The sequence below is a fragment of the Anarhichas minor genome, unplaced genomic scaffold (genome assembly GCF_050575085.1).
Source record: "Anarhichas minor isolate MPS153535 unplaced genomic scaffold, ASM5057508v1 ptg000025l, whole genome shotgun sequence".
Lineage (NCBI taxonomy): Eukaryota > Metazoa > Chordata > Actinopteri > Perciformes > Anarhichadidae > Anarhichas > Anarhichas minor.
This window is the reverse complement of record NW_027466471.1, coordinates 2,243,243-2,258,413: the sequence shown is the minus strand read 5'-3', so window position 1 is coordinate 2,258,413 and position 15,171 is coordinate 2,243,243. Positions and strand designations below refer to the sequence as shown.

General features: G+C 42.1%; 1 protein-coding gene and 1 long non-coding RNA gene across 2 annotated transcripts; one reads left to right on the top strand and one right to left on the bottom strand.

Annotated features, from left to right (window-relative positions):
- Window positions 1-5,986: 5,986 nt before the first annotated feature.
- On the bottom strand, window positions 5,987-9,459 carry gp1bb (glycoprotein Ib platelet subunit beta). Its single transcript, XM_076099547.1, has 2 exons — window positions 9,301-9,459; window positions 5,987-7,401 (listed from the first exon to the last, which is right to left on the bottom strand). Exon 2 carries the CDS (start codon window positions 7,387-7,389, stop codon window positions 6,766-6,768), a length of 624 nt encoding a protein of 207 aa, XP_075955662.1. The 5' UTR covers window positions 7,390-7,401; window positions 9,301-9,459; the 3' UTR covers window positions 5,987-6,765.
- Window positions 9,316-13,735, top strand: LOC142957618 (uncharacterized). Its single transcript, XR_012956148.1, has 2 exons — window positions 9,316-9,946; window positions 10,468-13,735. It is a non-coding gene; the product is annotated as an uncharacterized LOC142957618 (long non-coding RNA).
- The last annotated feature ends 1,436 nt before the right edge of the window (window positions 13,736-15,171 follow it).

Genomic DNA, 15,171 nt, shown 5'->3' with positions numbered 1-15,171 from the left:
AGTCAGGATCCTGAACCTGCATGTCCAGGCCCCACTGGATCAGGCGGATCATGTTGAGGTCACTGGTCTACAAGGTGGTCGGAGAGCTTTTTGTTGTCTCACACATTTCTCATTGTTATATATGATTACTGTTCCTGTATGGAGATAATTGCTTCATAACATCAACACTAACCGTGTTCATAGATGTTAATGCAATCGGTCAGTCCACCACTCTGGTGCTGACAAAAATTTGGGGGGGTCTTAATTTTTCATCTTGGGCCAGCATTCGAGCCAAATTTGAATTTGACCAATGCTTTCATTTATGACGAAACTATGTTAAATGAGATGGTGAACCTCGTATATATTAGTCAACATACATCATATATGAGCATTATTGCCGTGAGAATGTTAGCATGCTTACATTAGCATTTACCTTTGTGCCACTATGCTGAAGTACGGGGCCGTGTGGCCGTAGACTCTACAAGTTCTCCTGGTCTGAACTATCTCTGCAACATGTAAAATAGAACTAAGTGCAGTGTGTGTTTTCATTTAGTGATGTATGCGGTAAAACGTGGTAACAATCATGCAAAGGCTCGACGGTTATGGATCAAGTACTATTTCCACGTTTCATACCTCAGATCAGCATGGAGACCAAAACAGCTATAAAACCCACACGCCTAGTTACACTGTTACACTTTCTGTTCATCACGAGCTGAGCCTGCAGAGCAGAGCAGCGCATGTAAAGGGTTCTCCACCCATGTGTGAGGAAACACTAGATACGCCGCTGGTGACAGCTTAGCAGGGGCTCAGATATCTTACTGTCTCCATGGCAATACAGTGGGGGCAACAAGAGAGTCAGTGGCTGGAGGTGGAGATGCAGGGAGGATACTGCGAGGTTGGCTGGGTCACCATAACACTGCGCCAACAAACAAGCAGTGACTCAGTGCTGAGGCACTGTAACATCCTGTTACACTTAAGGCAGAAACAGTCTCAATGGAGCCTGGGTGATATATTGCATTTGATATTCCCGAATTAGACGTGTGTGTAGTCATTCCACGCACAATTTTTCACACAGTTTGGTTTGTAAAATCCAAAAAACGAAATGAACAAACTAAACTGTAAGTTCATATTCTCCAAACATTTTAACCCCTTCAACCCAACCTTTATGCTTCATTTATTTATCAAATCTGTCTGTGTTTTAGTCGGTGAATTCACACAGACACGGGGAGATTTCCACCACAACCACAGTCTCGTGCTTGTCAACGGCTACATAAATGGATGGATGTGAGACGGTCAAATGTGCTGACCCCGCATTAAGTTAACAGTACGACAGAGAAGCACATCAATTGATGGGGTTTGGTCCAGCGCCGTGTAAAGGAAAGTGCTGGAGCCTGTTGAAAGTAGGCCCATTGTTCATCGTGGCGGGAGGGCAAGGTCATATCAGAGAGTCCGGAGGGAGGAACAAGTCATCTGTGGAAGGAGTCTTGACATATCTGAGACAATACACCGTTTGAAAGGCAATGTCACGCTGAGTGTCCTCGTGTGTTGAGTCTTGGGTTCTTGTCAAGAATTGGATACAATTGATACCACTCTCACACAAAAGAGTGATATTAATCTTCTCAACCAATTCTTTGCAACTAAGCAAATAACTGTATTTCACAAAAGTAGCTATTTCTGATAATATTAGCTGGAAGTGTTGAATAAAAAGCTTGTTAAGACGCATTGACCAAACTGTGATTTTCTTCAGATAGAACAGCTTTGGACTAATGTTGCCCTTCCGATCCAGTGCCCGTATGGAACACGGCCGCTCAGAGCCTGTGCCCTCTCGGAAACAGGCCGATTGCTCGGCCCCCAGTAATGCTGCTGGCAGCGGTGTCGTTCGGAGTGGGCTTATTGCTGAAGAACAGCTGGTTTCTAACGTTAGTACATCCAGCATCCAAATGACATGAAAGGTACTTTTTGGCACCTGCCTCCGCATCGTTTAACCCAAATCAGACACATGGGAGCCATGGAACTGACTCGTCCCTCTTTAAAAGGTGTGACTGACAGTCGGAAACACTTTCAGTAACACTATTAGGCTGCTGCTGAGACTCAGAGGAAAACATTACTTGTGAAGAAGGAAAAAAAAAAAAACACTTCTCGTCATCGCGGTTACGTTTAAGAGACTGTTCCTGTCGGCCGATCACAGCTTCTGCAGCACAACAAAACCAATTGCTCAAATGCAAGAGTTATATGATGTGTATCTTTTTAACATTGAAAAACAAAAGAACCCATAATGCATCAGTGTTGCATAATGAAACAAAGCCAGACAGATTAAGAGGAAGTCCTTCAACTGGAAATTCTATGAGCTCAGGGAAGTTTAATGGTGCTTACTGTGGTGGCTTGGGTGTGGAACCGAGAGCTCGGCTAGTTTCAGCTGCAGGCTGGTTCAAACCGGTCTGTCAGGAGGAGAAATCAGTCATGTGGACGAGTTAACTCAGCACTAGGCTATTGTGTATTACAGTATGTCCATGGCGGATCACAGAGAAAGCTGCTAAGAAGAATGGGGAAAACACAAAGTAGATCTGTTTTTTGAGCTTTGGCCACTAGATCTCACATGAAACGCGTTATAGAATATGTGACAACAACAACATAGAGGAGAAGGGAAGGGGAGGGGTTGGAGGACAACAAAGGAAATGCAGGAATTAGACCAACAGTCACTCCATTTCTTATAGCATTAAGGAACCACTCAGCATGCAGACACTGCATGACTTATGGAGTCATAGGGTTCATACTGTTGCATTGAAGTACAGGGCCGCTGATTGTCAGTCCATGTTTTGCAGCAGGAAGGAATGCAGTACAGGCATCATCCCCCATGCTCCTGTATGGGCAGCACCACATGGCGTCAATAAATAACAGCCGTGTGTGTCGGCTGGTGCAGCTCAAGCCTTCATGTTCAAGCTCTGGTGAAAATATGAAGAAAACATCACATATTCTGTTTTGACTCGTGTATTATTATACAGGAATGATTGCACAAAAGATAAGGAATGGAGACAAAACAACTGGAGAACGGCTCAGGGACTTGTCATAAATATGCAGACTTTTAAACATTTGAAGCTAATCCCAAAGGGGGAGATTTGTTGCAGAGATGGGAGGGCTGGTTCATGAGCATGACAGAAGAAAGAACAACAATAACTCTCTGCATGCAGCATGTCTGGCTTTACATATTGCAGTATCCCCATGCAAAGGAAACTGCTGTATAGGCAGTTTCATTTGCACTGGATCATAGTGGGGAATGGGAGGTGCTCGACATGTAGAATAGCCTTTACACCTCATCTTCCACTAAGTTTGTCTTTTCCCTCTTTATTCTTGTCGCTCTGTACTGCCGTGCACAATGCATGTTGGGTTTGTAGAATATTAACATTTATGATTATGCATGTTATAAATGAAGTCACCAAGCTGCAGTGGTGGAAAACTGCATTCAAGTAAATGCACTTATTTAAAGTTACTGTGAGTGAATTCTGAAATACTGTAGTTATGAATAAGTCTTGAATTAATACTGATGCCTCTATGTGACCTTAATAAATCTAGACCACCATCAGCAAGAAGATATATACTTTTTTATAAAGTTATTATTATGCAGGTTTCCCCAGAAACTCCTTCACCTCAGACTCCAGCAGCAAACAGCCCAGACTTTGCTGCAGCCTTCTACCTGCAAGCGGAAGCTCAGCGCCGGAGAGTCCAGACCAATAGAATGCGAGTATAGCCATATACTGTATATAGTATACCAATGAAATGATCAGAGAGTCCATGGTAGGCACAACCAGGTCCATCCACTGCCCACCAAGGCTTTCATATTTTGCCTACTACCCTTGCTTTCTTTTGGAATTTGGAACTTTTGGAATAAAATGATAGTTTGCATTTTTTACTATAATAACTACACCAGCAAATATAACTGGAACCAAACTTTTTATTTCCTCCCATAGCTGACAGTATCCTCAATCCTAAATCTATCTAGTGCTCTGATACTGCTGTGAGTGCTCTGATAGTGCCATGTTGTTATTAATAAATGATGAATTATCCTTTGTTTCATCCCAACATGTTCCCGTCACTGCGATAATTAGACTGAGATTTGTAGTCGAGTTAGGCTCCTTAGATCGATTTAGTGAACAGTCGAGTATACGGGTCACCCCTTGATCAATAATTGGATCTCAATTGATCTCTAAGTGAGATCCAATGTCTTTAGAATTAAGACTGAGACAGTAGACTGAGATCTGTCCGACCTGAAGCTGGATTTGACCCTGTTCCACAGCAGTGATGGGTTATGGATCTCTGCCTGCAGGGGAATTGGAAAATCAGCGGTCTGATCATCAAGGTCAGACCAGCAGCGTGGAACAGACTGCAACTGTCCCTGGCAGGACTCCATCAGCCTCATAACTTACATCGTTGTGTTTTGTGTGTAGTCAATAGAGTCACATTTTTCCACAGACGCAGGCCAGTTGTCTTTCTAATGCCCCGCCATCCAGCAGCAGCATCAGCATCTCTACAGGCCACGTAGTCTACTTTTGGGTTGAAAGATGTGTTATCTCCAGCGTCAAACTATTTCTTACATGACTTGAAGACTCCTGATGAGAGCACATGAGTTGTGGTGATAGACCTGGTGTGTGACAGCCCACTACAGGCAGCTCAGGCTCACTGCAGATTGGGTGGATTTTTTGAAATGACCAGAGTGCTCTCTGCTGGTGATGTTGTAAAGTGATGGGCCTTTTCCTGCAGCATCTCTGCTCATTCCAGATGAACTGTGCCTCATCTGGAAAGTGCACGAAACTAGGTGGCAGCAGCAGAGGGCTGATTACACAAAGCTGCGGTCAAGTCGGACAGTGTCCAGCAGCCTTCAAAGAATGTACAAGACGTCAAAGAAATATTAGCAAACTGTTGCAAACGCAGTCTACCGGTAGTAGACGACCACATTCAGATGTATTATTTGTAGATTTGTGTATACGATATACTGTATACTATTAACGTCATGGGGGCCAATTTCTACCGTGGGGAACAAGTCTTGGACTCCTTTGCAATCAAGTGTGTGTGCCCCAGTAGTCAAAGTTGGTTTCTATTGACACTCAGGTGTTTATGTTAAATTGAGTGTGGTTGGTAACAGCCTTGATATGAGACTGGAATATCAGACGGGAATCAAAAATCCCTCCATGCTTTTTGATGATCAAGCTTTTTAAAAAGATCAACATCAATGTTGAAACTCAAGTTCTACTCAAGATACATATTCCAAAATTCAGCTGGACCAAAAACGAATGCTAATGCTAATGCTACAACTACCACTACTGCTGCTATAGGCTAATACTAATACTAGTAATGTTCCCACTAGGCTAGCCTACTGTATTTTGACTACTTAAGATAATGTGTGTGTTCAAAATAGCAATATTAATCTTGTACAAGTACTAATAACTTAAACTTGAAACATGCATATCTCATATTTTAACATTTTAAAAGATATATTAATTAAAATTAGATTAATTCTATTTGTATTTAATTTGAATATATTATTGATATGATATAAATAGCTAACACAGACACATTTTACATTAGAAAAGACAGAACATTGGTTATAAAATGTATATTAATACATAAGAAAGCATGGCAGTCAACATGCAACATTGTGTAGAGAGTGTGGATGATAACGTCAGCACAACTTATTAATGAATTAATCATTTAGAATTTAGGATGATAAAATTAAAATGTGTTCCATTTGGTACCTTATTATTAAGACAACATCAATACACAATGTCCGCACTGTATCAAGGAGGGGAGGGAGGAACACACTTCTCCTGACTTCTGTGGTCTCCTTTTCATCTCTGCCCATCCCCCACCCCTCACCGTCACAGAGAGTCAGATGCTGACCGTCAGTAGAAACACGTGAAAGCTGCAGCACACAAGCGGCTTAGAGCGTCAGGGTTAAAGCAAAAATGGGAGCAGAGGATGGACCCAAACGCAGACAGACACATGGGAACAGAGGGATGATCAACAGGAATTTTAATAATGTTCAAAACAAAACTTGGATCAGGTAAATTAGGAAAAACGCACAAGGGATACACATTAAAGTATAAAAATATAATGCAATTTTAAAAATTGAAACAATTGCCAGATATCAAACACGCACATAACACACTTAGATATTCATGAAGTTCTTCAGCCGTAACCATTTCTCATTCAGTCTTCAGTTACGATCATTTTTTATTTTTGTTTCTAGTAGTTTGTTTTTCACCACACAGCAATGACCATTATATTTTTAAACTTTAAAATATCCTGCTAAGTACATATCAAAGGGTTCTCATCAAAATACTGTCAATGAAATGAATATAATCCAGAAATCTTCTTCTCAAATAGCAACAGATTATTTCTAATCTTTCTTTGCATTTCGTCTGTTCTACGGTGGTAAACGGTGGTATATGATGCTCTACGGACACACAGATGGCTGACAAATTAAAGAAAATAACAACATAACGTGTCTTAGTCAGGTGTTGGGCTATTTCAAGTCTCCCATAGGTGCTCAGTTGGAATTAATTCACATTATTTTCATACTTATTGAACCATTCCACTTGTTTCCTGCATGGAAGCATCTGCAACTCAATATATTCAAGGTTTTTCTTTAATTTGTCACCTGCTTGTGCATAAAAATGAACTTTGGTGTTATAGTCTGACACACAGAAGCATGTGAGAGACATTTACTCTCTGGTGAGCAAATGATAAACTTCTTCTCCTTCTTTTGTATCAATCCCACATCACAGCTGCATCTCAGATGCTGCTGCCCTTTAAAGGCGCGTACTCGTTCTCCTTCGGACTCTCCCCGGCTGTGAAGCTCTCCTCCGTGGTCCTCTTCGCCTCTTTGGAAAGCCTCTCGAACCTCCTCAGGAACACGATGAGAGCCACCAGCAGAGCCGCCTGCACCAGTACAAACACAAAGAGACACACCTGCGAGGCCAGAGCCAGGTCACAGTACCAGTAGTGGCAGGACTCCAGGACCTCATTCTCCGTTAAATACACCAGCAGTCGCCCTCTCAGGCCGGGAGGGGAGCTGCAGTTGACGCCCAGGTGTGATGTGAGGGTGGCGGGCTGACGGAGCAGCCAGGATCGCAGGTAGAGGACGCCGCAGTCACACTGCCAGGGGTTACCATGAAGGGAGATGGAGCTGAGGGAGGTTAGATCATCCAGGAGCCCATTGGGGAGGCTGGTCAGACGGTTATCGTGGAGACGGAGGGAGGAGGTCCCAGCAGGAAAACTGGTGGGCAGCGAGGAGGAGGCGAGAAACCTGCTGCTGCAATCCACCTCACTGTCATGACAGGAGCAAAGGTGGGGGCATGCTGATGACCTTTGACCTCCAAACAAGGGGAGCAGGCACAGGAGCAGAAGTCCTTTCATGGTTACTGATCACTGCAGAGGAGAGGAGAGGAGAGGAGAGGAGGGGAGGGGAGAGGAGGGGAGAGGAGGGGAGAGGAGAGGAGAGGAGAGGAGAGGAGGGGAGGGGAGAGGAGAGGAGAGGAGGGGAGAGGAGAGGAGAGGAGGGGAGAGGAGAGGAGGGGAGAGGAGGGGAGAGGAGAGGAGAGGAGAGGAGAGGAGAGGAGAGGAGGGGAGGGGAGGGGAGAGGAGGGGAGAGGAGAGGAGAGGAGGGGAGGGGAGAGGAGAGGAGGGGAGAGGAGAGGAGAGGAGGGGAGAGGAGAGGAGGGGAGAGGAGAGGAGAGGAGAGGAGGGGAGAGGAGGGGAGGGGAGAGGAGAGGAGAGGAGAGGAGAGGAGGGGAGGGGAGAGGAGAGGAGAGGAGAGGAGAGGAGGGGAGAGGAGAGGAGAGGAGAGGAGGGGAGAGGAGAGGAGAGGAGAGGAGGGGAGGGGAGAGGAGAGGAGAGGAGAGGAGGGGAGAGGAGGGGAGGGGAGGGGAGAGGAGGGGAGAGGAGAGGAGAGGAGAGGAGAGGAGAGGAGGGGAGGGGAGAGGAGAGGAGAGGAGAGGAGAGGAGGGGAGAGGAGAGGAGAGGAGAGGAGGGGAGAGGAGGGGAGAGGAGAGGAGAGGAGAGGAGGGGAGGGGAGAGGAGAGGAGAGGAGGGGAGAGGAGGGGAGGGGAGAGGAGAGGAGAGGAGGGGAGGGGAGAGGAGGGGAGAGGAGGGGAGAGGAGAGGAGAGGAGAGGAGGGGAGAGGAGGGGAGAGGAGAGGAGAGGAGGGGAGAGGAGAGTCAGTTGTTCATGATATGTCCCCTTTAATACGATGTCGAGGTACTTTGAACTGTACTTTAGTATTTCCATTTTCTGCCACTTTATACTTCTGCTAAAATTCAGAGGTATACAGTATATTGTACTTTTTCCTCAACTATATTAATTAGTTACTTTGCAAACTCAAATGAATTATACAAAGTACTTTTACCAAAGTAACATTTTGTATGCTGAACTTCTACTTCTAGCAAAGTATTTCTTCATTGTAGTATTACAACTTGAACTGAAATAAATGATCTGAGCACTTCTTCCTTTAGCTCTCGACTGCGCTGCAATGATCACTTTTGGGGGCCACGCAATCGGCCCTCACTAGCTGTTACACAATAGGAATGAACAAGAGTACCGCAGGAATCATTATCTACATAATAGTATTATCTTCATGAAACTTACTTTCATGTGAGGCTGTAAGTTGTGGTGTTGTTGGACTGTGCAGGTTTTTAAATGGTTTCAAATGTGCATCTACATTACCTGATCAAACTAATATAAACTCATTTCTGCTGACTTTCAGACGCATTTTAAATTAAATTAAATTAAATTAAATATACATGTGATGTTCTTCTGAGTAATCTAAAGTTAGTTCACCGATAGTTGAGTATCAAACACGTACATGATACAATTTACTAAAGTAGCAGTTCCAAAACATGTGCTAACGTATATCGACGCGATGTGTTCATATCAAAACATGTAGCATTCTTTTGGATGTTTCGTTCCTCCAGTGCACTGACGGCAATACAAACGGATGAACGTCCAGCCACATTTGTCCACCTTGAGGTCAGGACGATGCAGTCTGTGGCCGAGGCCTCGTGTGAGGCTTGATGAGCAGACGGAGGCACAAAGCACTGATACGTCATAGAGATTTTAGTTTGATTCTTGGAAAACAAGTTAGAAATGTATCTTTTACAAGATCCTTCCTGGCTCCTACAAACAGAATAGAGTCATTCTGACAAACTGAACTTCACCGACTTGACAGCTTTCTGTGATATGTTAAGAGCAATACACGGAGTGATGTGTCAGGAAGCCCTGTTTTAATGTCATTCATGTTAAAGACAGCTACAGAACTAAAGAATCATTTACCTTCAGTGCTGCGTGTCTTCAGGAGAGAACTGTGTCTCTACGGTCGCTCTGAGAGGCCGAGTGTGTGTGTGTTACTACCAGCTGGCACTCACTGATAAAGACCACCTACCAATAGGAACACACGCACATGTACAGTACATTACACACGCACGGACGTCTAACAGGACATGAGACGTATCGCAGGAACTCTTTATCTTATGGGTCCTTCATTATAATGACGTTCTACTGCAGGAAGCACTCTGAAAGAACCGTTTGGAACTTAGAGGTAAAATAGTGTTCAATGAGTTAGTTATTATTATCTTTAAGTAATTACTGGTGTAACCTAGAGAGCCTTCTAGTCAGATTACAGCAGCTAACACAGGAACACATTCAACATGTGCAGGGTAAAGTTTACGATGATAAATTATATTTATGAATATTTACATGGGTTTAAATGGAGAAGTTCTTTTAAGGGCATTTTTTCTATTTTCCCTGTAATTAGCATAAAATATGTTATTTCTTAGATTATTGGGAAAATCTGTAATATAAAGTGTATTTAAAGTTAAGATCGTGCAGCAAAGAAGAAAACACGTCCTTCATCGTGATAAATTCAGATGGATTATTACCAGTGGTGTTCTACTCAAGTACTGCACTGTCCAATTTTGAGGTACTTGTACTTTCCTGTATTTCCATTTATACATTTTAGACGCAAACATTGCACTTGTTACTCCAGAGCATTTATTTGATTTCCTAAGTCACTGGTTACTTTGTAGATTCTGACTAATAACACAAAATAAAATAATAACTTATAATGTATTATTATAGGTTAAGCGTATTGATCCCCACGGCAGGATATTAAGTACAGTATTCAAAATGAGCTCTACTTTTACCAGCTTCAACATTAAAGCTTTAATGCATCAATGATTATAATATAATAATATAATATGTGGCATTGTGCATAATGAGTACTTTTGGTACTTTAAGTATATTTTGATGCTTCTACTTCTGCACTATGGGTAACATTTTCAGAGCAGGACTTTTTCTTCAGTATTTCTGTAGTATTGCTACTTTTACAGAAGTACAATATCGGAGTACTTCTTCCTGCACAAACTGTGTGAGTCAAAGTCCCGGCACATAAACACATACGTGTCTCCTTCATTCTGATGTGACGTCTGCTCTGACTGGCAGTGTGCAGAGGAAGGATGGCTGCAGGAGATAGACGTGACTCAGCAGATGGCTCCAGCTCTGAGCGCTGCCACTCACACTCTGACAGCCGTGTGTGACGGAGGCGCTGAGCTCACTGGACCTCAATGTGCTTTAATTAACTCTGTAACACTCAGAGAGAAACGATGCAGGTTAATAAGGACTGCGGGGACATATTTCTCCTATTATTAGATGTATCCCATCTATTACTTATTACTGTGTTAAAGTCTCCTGCACATATTAGTGTGCCTTGTCATTCTGAGCAAATCAGCTCAAGTATTTTTCTCATACTATATGATCACTTTGTGGGGGTCAATAAACACAGATAAGGTCAATTTGTTTTCAATCAACACATATCTGCCTTCACTGTCCCTGATCTCCCTAACCAAGTCAAAGTTATTAGAATTATGTAATAATATAGCGACTTCTCTTTTTCTGGTTTTCAATGAGCTATAAAATGTGTTCTTGTATCCAATTTTTTTAAATTTTTCATGTTAATTTTGGGATAAATGCGTTTCCTATAGAAATATAATTTGGTGGTTTTCCCTTCTCATTTTTGACATTACTCTGCTTCTCTTAACCGGATTATTTAAGCCATTCACGTTCCAGGATGCTACCTTGAAGTTACTGTATCCCATAACATCAATATGTATGTGTTGGGAACATAGACACGTGCGTTGTAACAATAACGAATAACAAAAGCATTAATAACAAATAAAAAATGCACCTCCTGCCTCAGGGTCTTACACTGCCCTGTCATCTTCATCAAGCTATTCTGCTGGTGGAGAATTAATCCTACTTCAAGTAGGGGCTCCCTCTCTGCAAAAAACAAAGTCTCTGTTCCCTCTTGAGCCAATCAGTCACCAAGGCAAGGCAAGTTTATTTGTATAGCACATTTCAACAACAAGGCAATTCAAAGTGCTTCACATAAAACCATTAAAAGCATCAAAACATAAGGAGATTTAATTAGACCTCTCCCGGTCATTTGTGCTCCATTCATATGTCGAGGAGGCCCGAAAACAAGCAACGAGTTAAAAAAAATAAAAGCGGGGAGAGTAGGGATCGGGAATAATAAGATTATGTGTGTGTATGTATGTCTTTGGACAGTCCTCTGTCACTGTGTGGTTTGGATCGGACACAGGACAGAAACAGACACTACACAGACTCCCACACTACAGCGGACTGTCAGGTCTGCAGAGAGGATCATTGGTTCCAGCCTGCCGTCCATCCTGGACTTGTCCACCTCCAGAGTCAGGAAATGGGCTGGAAAGATCACTGCAGACCCTTTACACCCTGGACACGACCTGTTCAACTCCTCCCCTCTGGGGGGCGCTACATAGCTCTGTACGCCAAAACCACCAGACACAGGAACAACTTCTTTCCACTGACCGTCACTCTGATGAACAATTAATCAGACATATTGCACTACTACCACCACTTGCACTATCACCTCAATTGCCATTGTTGTTTATAGGTTTATGTTAAAATATATATATACACTTTTTTGGGTATATATATTTATAGTTATATTGTACATAGTTGTTAAATGTTTATACCTACATCTTTTTTCTGTTGCCCTAGTTTTATTTTTTATATATTTTGTTCGTGTTTATTGTAAACTTGTGTATGTACATTGAGAGCGAAGTGGAAACCGGAGTCAAATTCTATGTATGCGAGGAATAATCTTCCAAACCCTCATTAATGCCAATATTACTAAACACAAACAGATATGCTTTCTCAGTCCCCAGTCTTTGTGCTCCAGTGAGCGCCTTGTGGGAGTTTCTGGTCCCAGCTGCTGTCGATCTGCCTCTGTGGCAGGTCCAGGGAGTATCCTCTCCTCCTCATGTCCTCGGCTGCTTCTGCAGTGTTGCCAACTCCTCAGTAAGGAAAGTAGCTATTGGCTGTCCTAAAAGTCGCTAGAAGTCGCTAAATGACGTCATCGCCTAATTTGCATAATTGTAATGAGCACTGTAGGAGAGAGGCGGGAACAGCGGCGGCTTTGCGCATGCGCGATTCATTTGCAGTCTGGACACGGAGAGTGTGGGTCTCCTCTTTCTGCAGCTGGGACTGCTGCGCGAGGGGCTACTGTGACACTAACCGCCTTTGAGTGCTTTGGGGCGGCGGAGGGGCTCACGGCAGCTCCCGCTGCTCGTTCACGGCAGCTCCCACGTGCCGAACGGTACTTGCTTTCATGTCAGAGTCAAAACACCAGAAAAGTCTCCAACAACACCAGAAAAAGTAGCTAAATTTGTTGCTAGTAGCTTTTGACAAAAAAAGTCGCCATGAGGGTTTGGAAAGTCGCCAGATTTAGCGAGAAAGTCGCCAAGTTGGCAACACTGGTTCTGTGGCGTTGTTACAGATGATTCAGGCAGTAAAGCAGAGCGTCCTTCAACTCGGACTTGACGGTCTCCGTTTCCTCAACTCGTTGCTCTGCTTCTGCTAATCGTGCGCCATGGTTGCGGACATCTTCGGCAACATTTTGTAGTTTTTGATTTATCTCTGTCTTAAAGTTTAATTCCTGTTTAATGTCATTTTAAAATCATTTTTCAAGTCCTTTAGTTCCTGTTTGAGTTCGGTTTTCAAGCTTGTATGTCTTTGCACAGGTTTTGGATAATAACATGTCCAAATAAAGCATCTCAAGATGCTGAAAACATATTTTCATCTCTATGTGTTTTTTCGACAACGTGAGCCTTTGACAATAGAAAGCTAAAATGACACATTTCAACCAGAGGCAGAAAGAGTCTGTGTTTTCAAACCTGACATAGAAAAGTTGAATTTCTTCATGTGATCATTATTATCATGTCAATAAAAAGAGTTTAATGTGAGCATGTGTAATAAGTATAACTGCAGACTATAGCCCAACCAATTTGCACTATTATCAACCAATACCTGAGCACGAACATATCAGTATGAACAATACAGTAATATGTTTGTAGTAGTTTGTTTTCCACCACACAGCAATGACCATTATATTTTTCAACTGTAAAATATCCTGTTAAATACATATATTTTCACAATTTAAAGGTTTTCATCAAAATACTGTCAATGAAATGAATATAATCCAGTATGTTGTTACAGGAAATGTTCTTCTCAAATAACGACGATGGAATCAGCCTCAAACATACGTCATTCTTTAGTGCAGATTATTTCTAATCTTTCTTTTCATTTCGTCTGTTCTACGGTGGTAAACGGTGGTATATGATGGTCTACGGACACACAGATGGCTGACAAATTAAAGAAAATAACAACATAACGTTTTGTGTTTCTTCTTTTATATTTATTTTAAATGTAAAGCGATTTGAGTTTCAGCTGTTTATATAAAGCTGCCTCTGGCTGTTCACTGGCAACAAACAGAAGTGATTAATTTCTCCGATTGTCAACTATCCTGAGATGACAATATTACACCCTGAAGTGTAAACAATGATGAAGTATTACATTTGGCTCCATCTGGTGGCAGAGTCATACATGGACACGCCCATCCCGCAATAGTAGAAGAATGAGGAAAATATGAAGGAAGAGGAAAAGGGAGAATACGGAAATATGACTGATGTATAAAGTAATAAAAAAAGGTAAATAAATGAAAAATGTAAATGAGCATAAGTTAAATTTATATTGAAAATATTAATGCAAAATTTGAAGTCAATATCAAATATGCAAACATTAATTTCATGTTGGCAGACTTTAATGAAACGCCATCTCTGAATGTAAATTTACACTTTAATTTACTATTATATCTTAAAACAAACACCATAAAACAGATTGAAAATATCCACAAACAGAAAAATATCTGCCTCTCTACAAAGAACTCATGAAGGGCAGCAGATCGTCTGAACTTCAAACTGCATAACAGCTCACTGTGTTCTACCATTTAGTGACTGCACATTTCTATTGGTCATTGTGCAGTCACACTGTGTTAACATGGTTCACTCTGAGTTGGCTTAACATGATGTGTTCATGCTCAGTATGGACGCATCAGGTGCTGCACGTCCTGAAAGATACTTTCTTATTTTGATTTTACACTCGTCCTGTGCGAGACAGATCAATACATTGTGAACATGATGTCAGCAGAAGATACAGTATCTTCTTCTTTGTTTCTTTATGACAGTTTTCAGGCAATGGAAAATGATAAGCTTCATGAAAAAACACCCAGAGAAACAAAGAAGGGACAACTTGTATAATTGATTTGGCTAATTGTTAAAATATATAAATATATACCAGAGTATGATATACAGGCTACAGACACATGAGTCAGTAATATCCATGGAATCAGAATAATAAGCAGAACTTGACTCGAGTTGACCTGCAAAAAAACCTGATGGCTGGAAAGCTGAACTCTGCCGTGAACGCATCTGGGAAAAAAAATAGAACCTGTTGGGTTTTTTTCATCCTCTCTCAGTGTTCAGAAATGATGCACACGATCAAATCACTGTGACCACTGCTCCTCTTTGTCACTGCAGCTTTTCTGAGTCTGGCAAATGTAATTCATTTAGCAGTTTTTTAAAACTGGTGCAGCAAAATTCACTCAACAAATACGTGACGACAGCTGACAAAACCTGCTGATTCATCATTCCACTTAAGACGAGCAGTCTTTGTGACACACTTTGTGAGATTCTGGTGTTTCACTTTATCTACACACTGTACAGTACATACATATCTGTTCATGCTAATGATCATGCTAATGAGCAGATC

Bases quoted from the DNA above. Each gene is read 5' to 3' on its own strand.
- gp1bb (XM_076099547.1), bottom strand. From the start codon at position 7,389: ATGAAAGGACTTCTGCTCCTGTGCCTGCTCCCCTTGTTTGGAGGTCAA.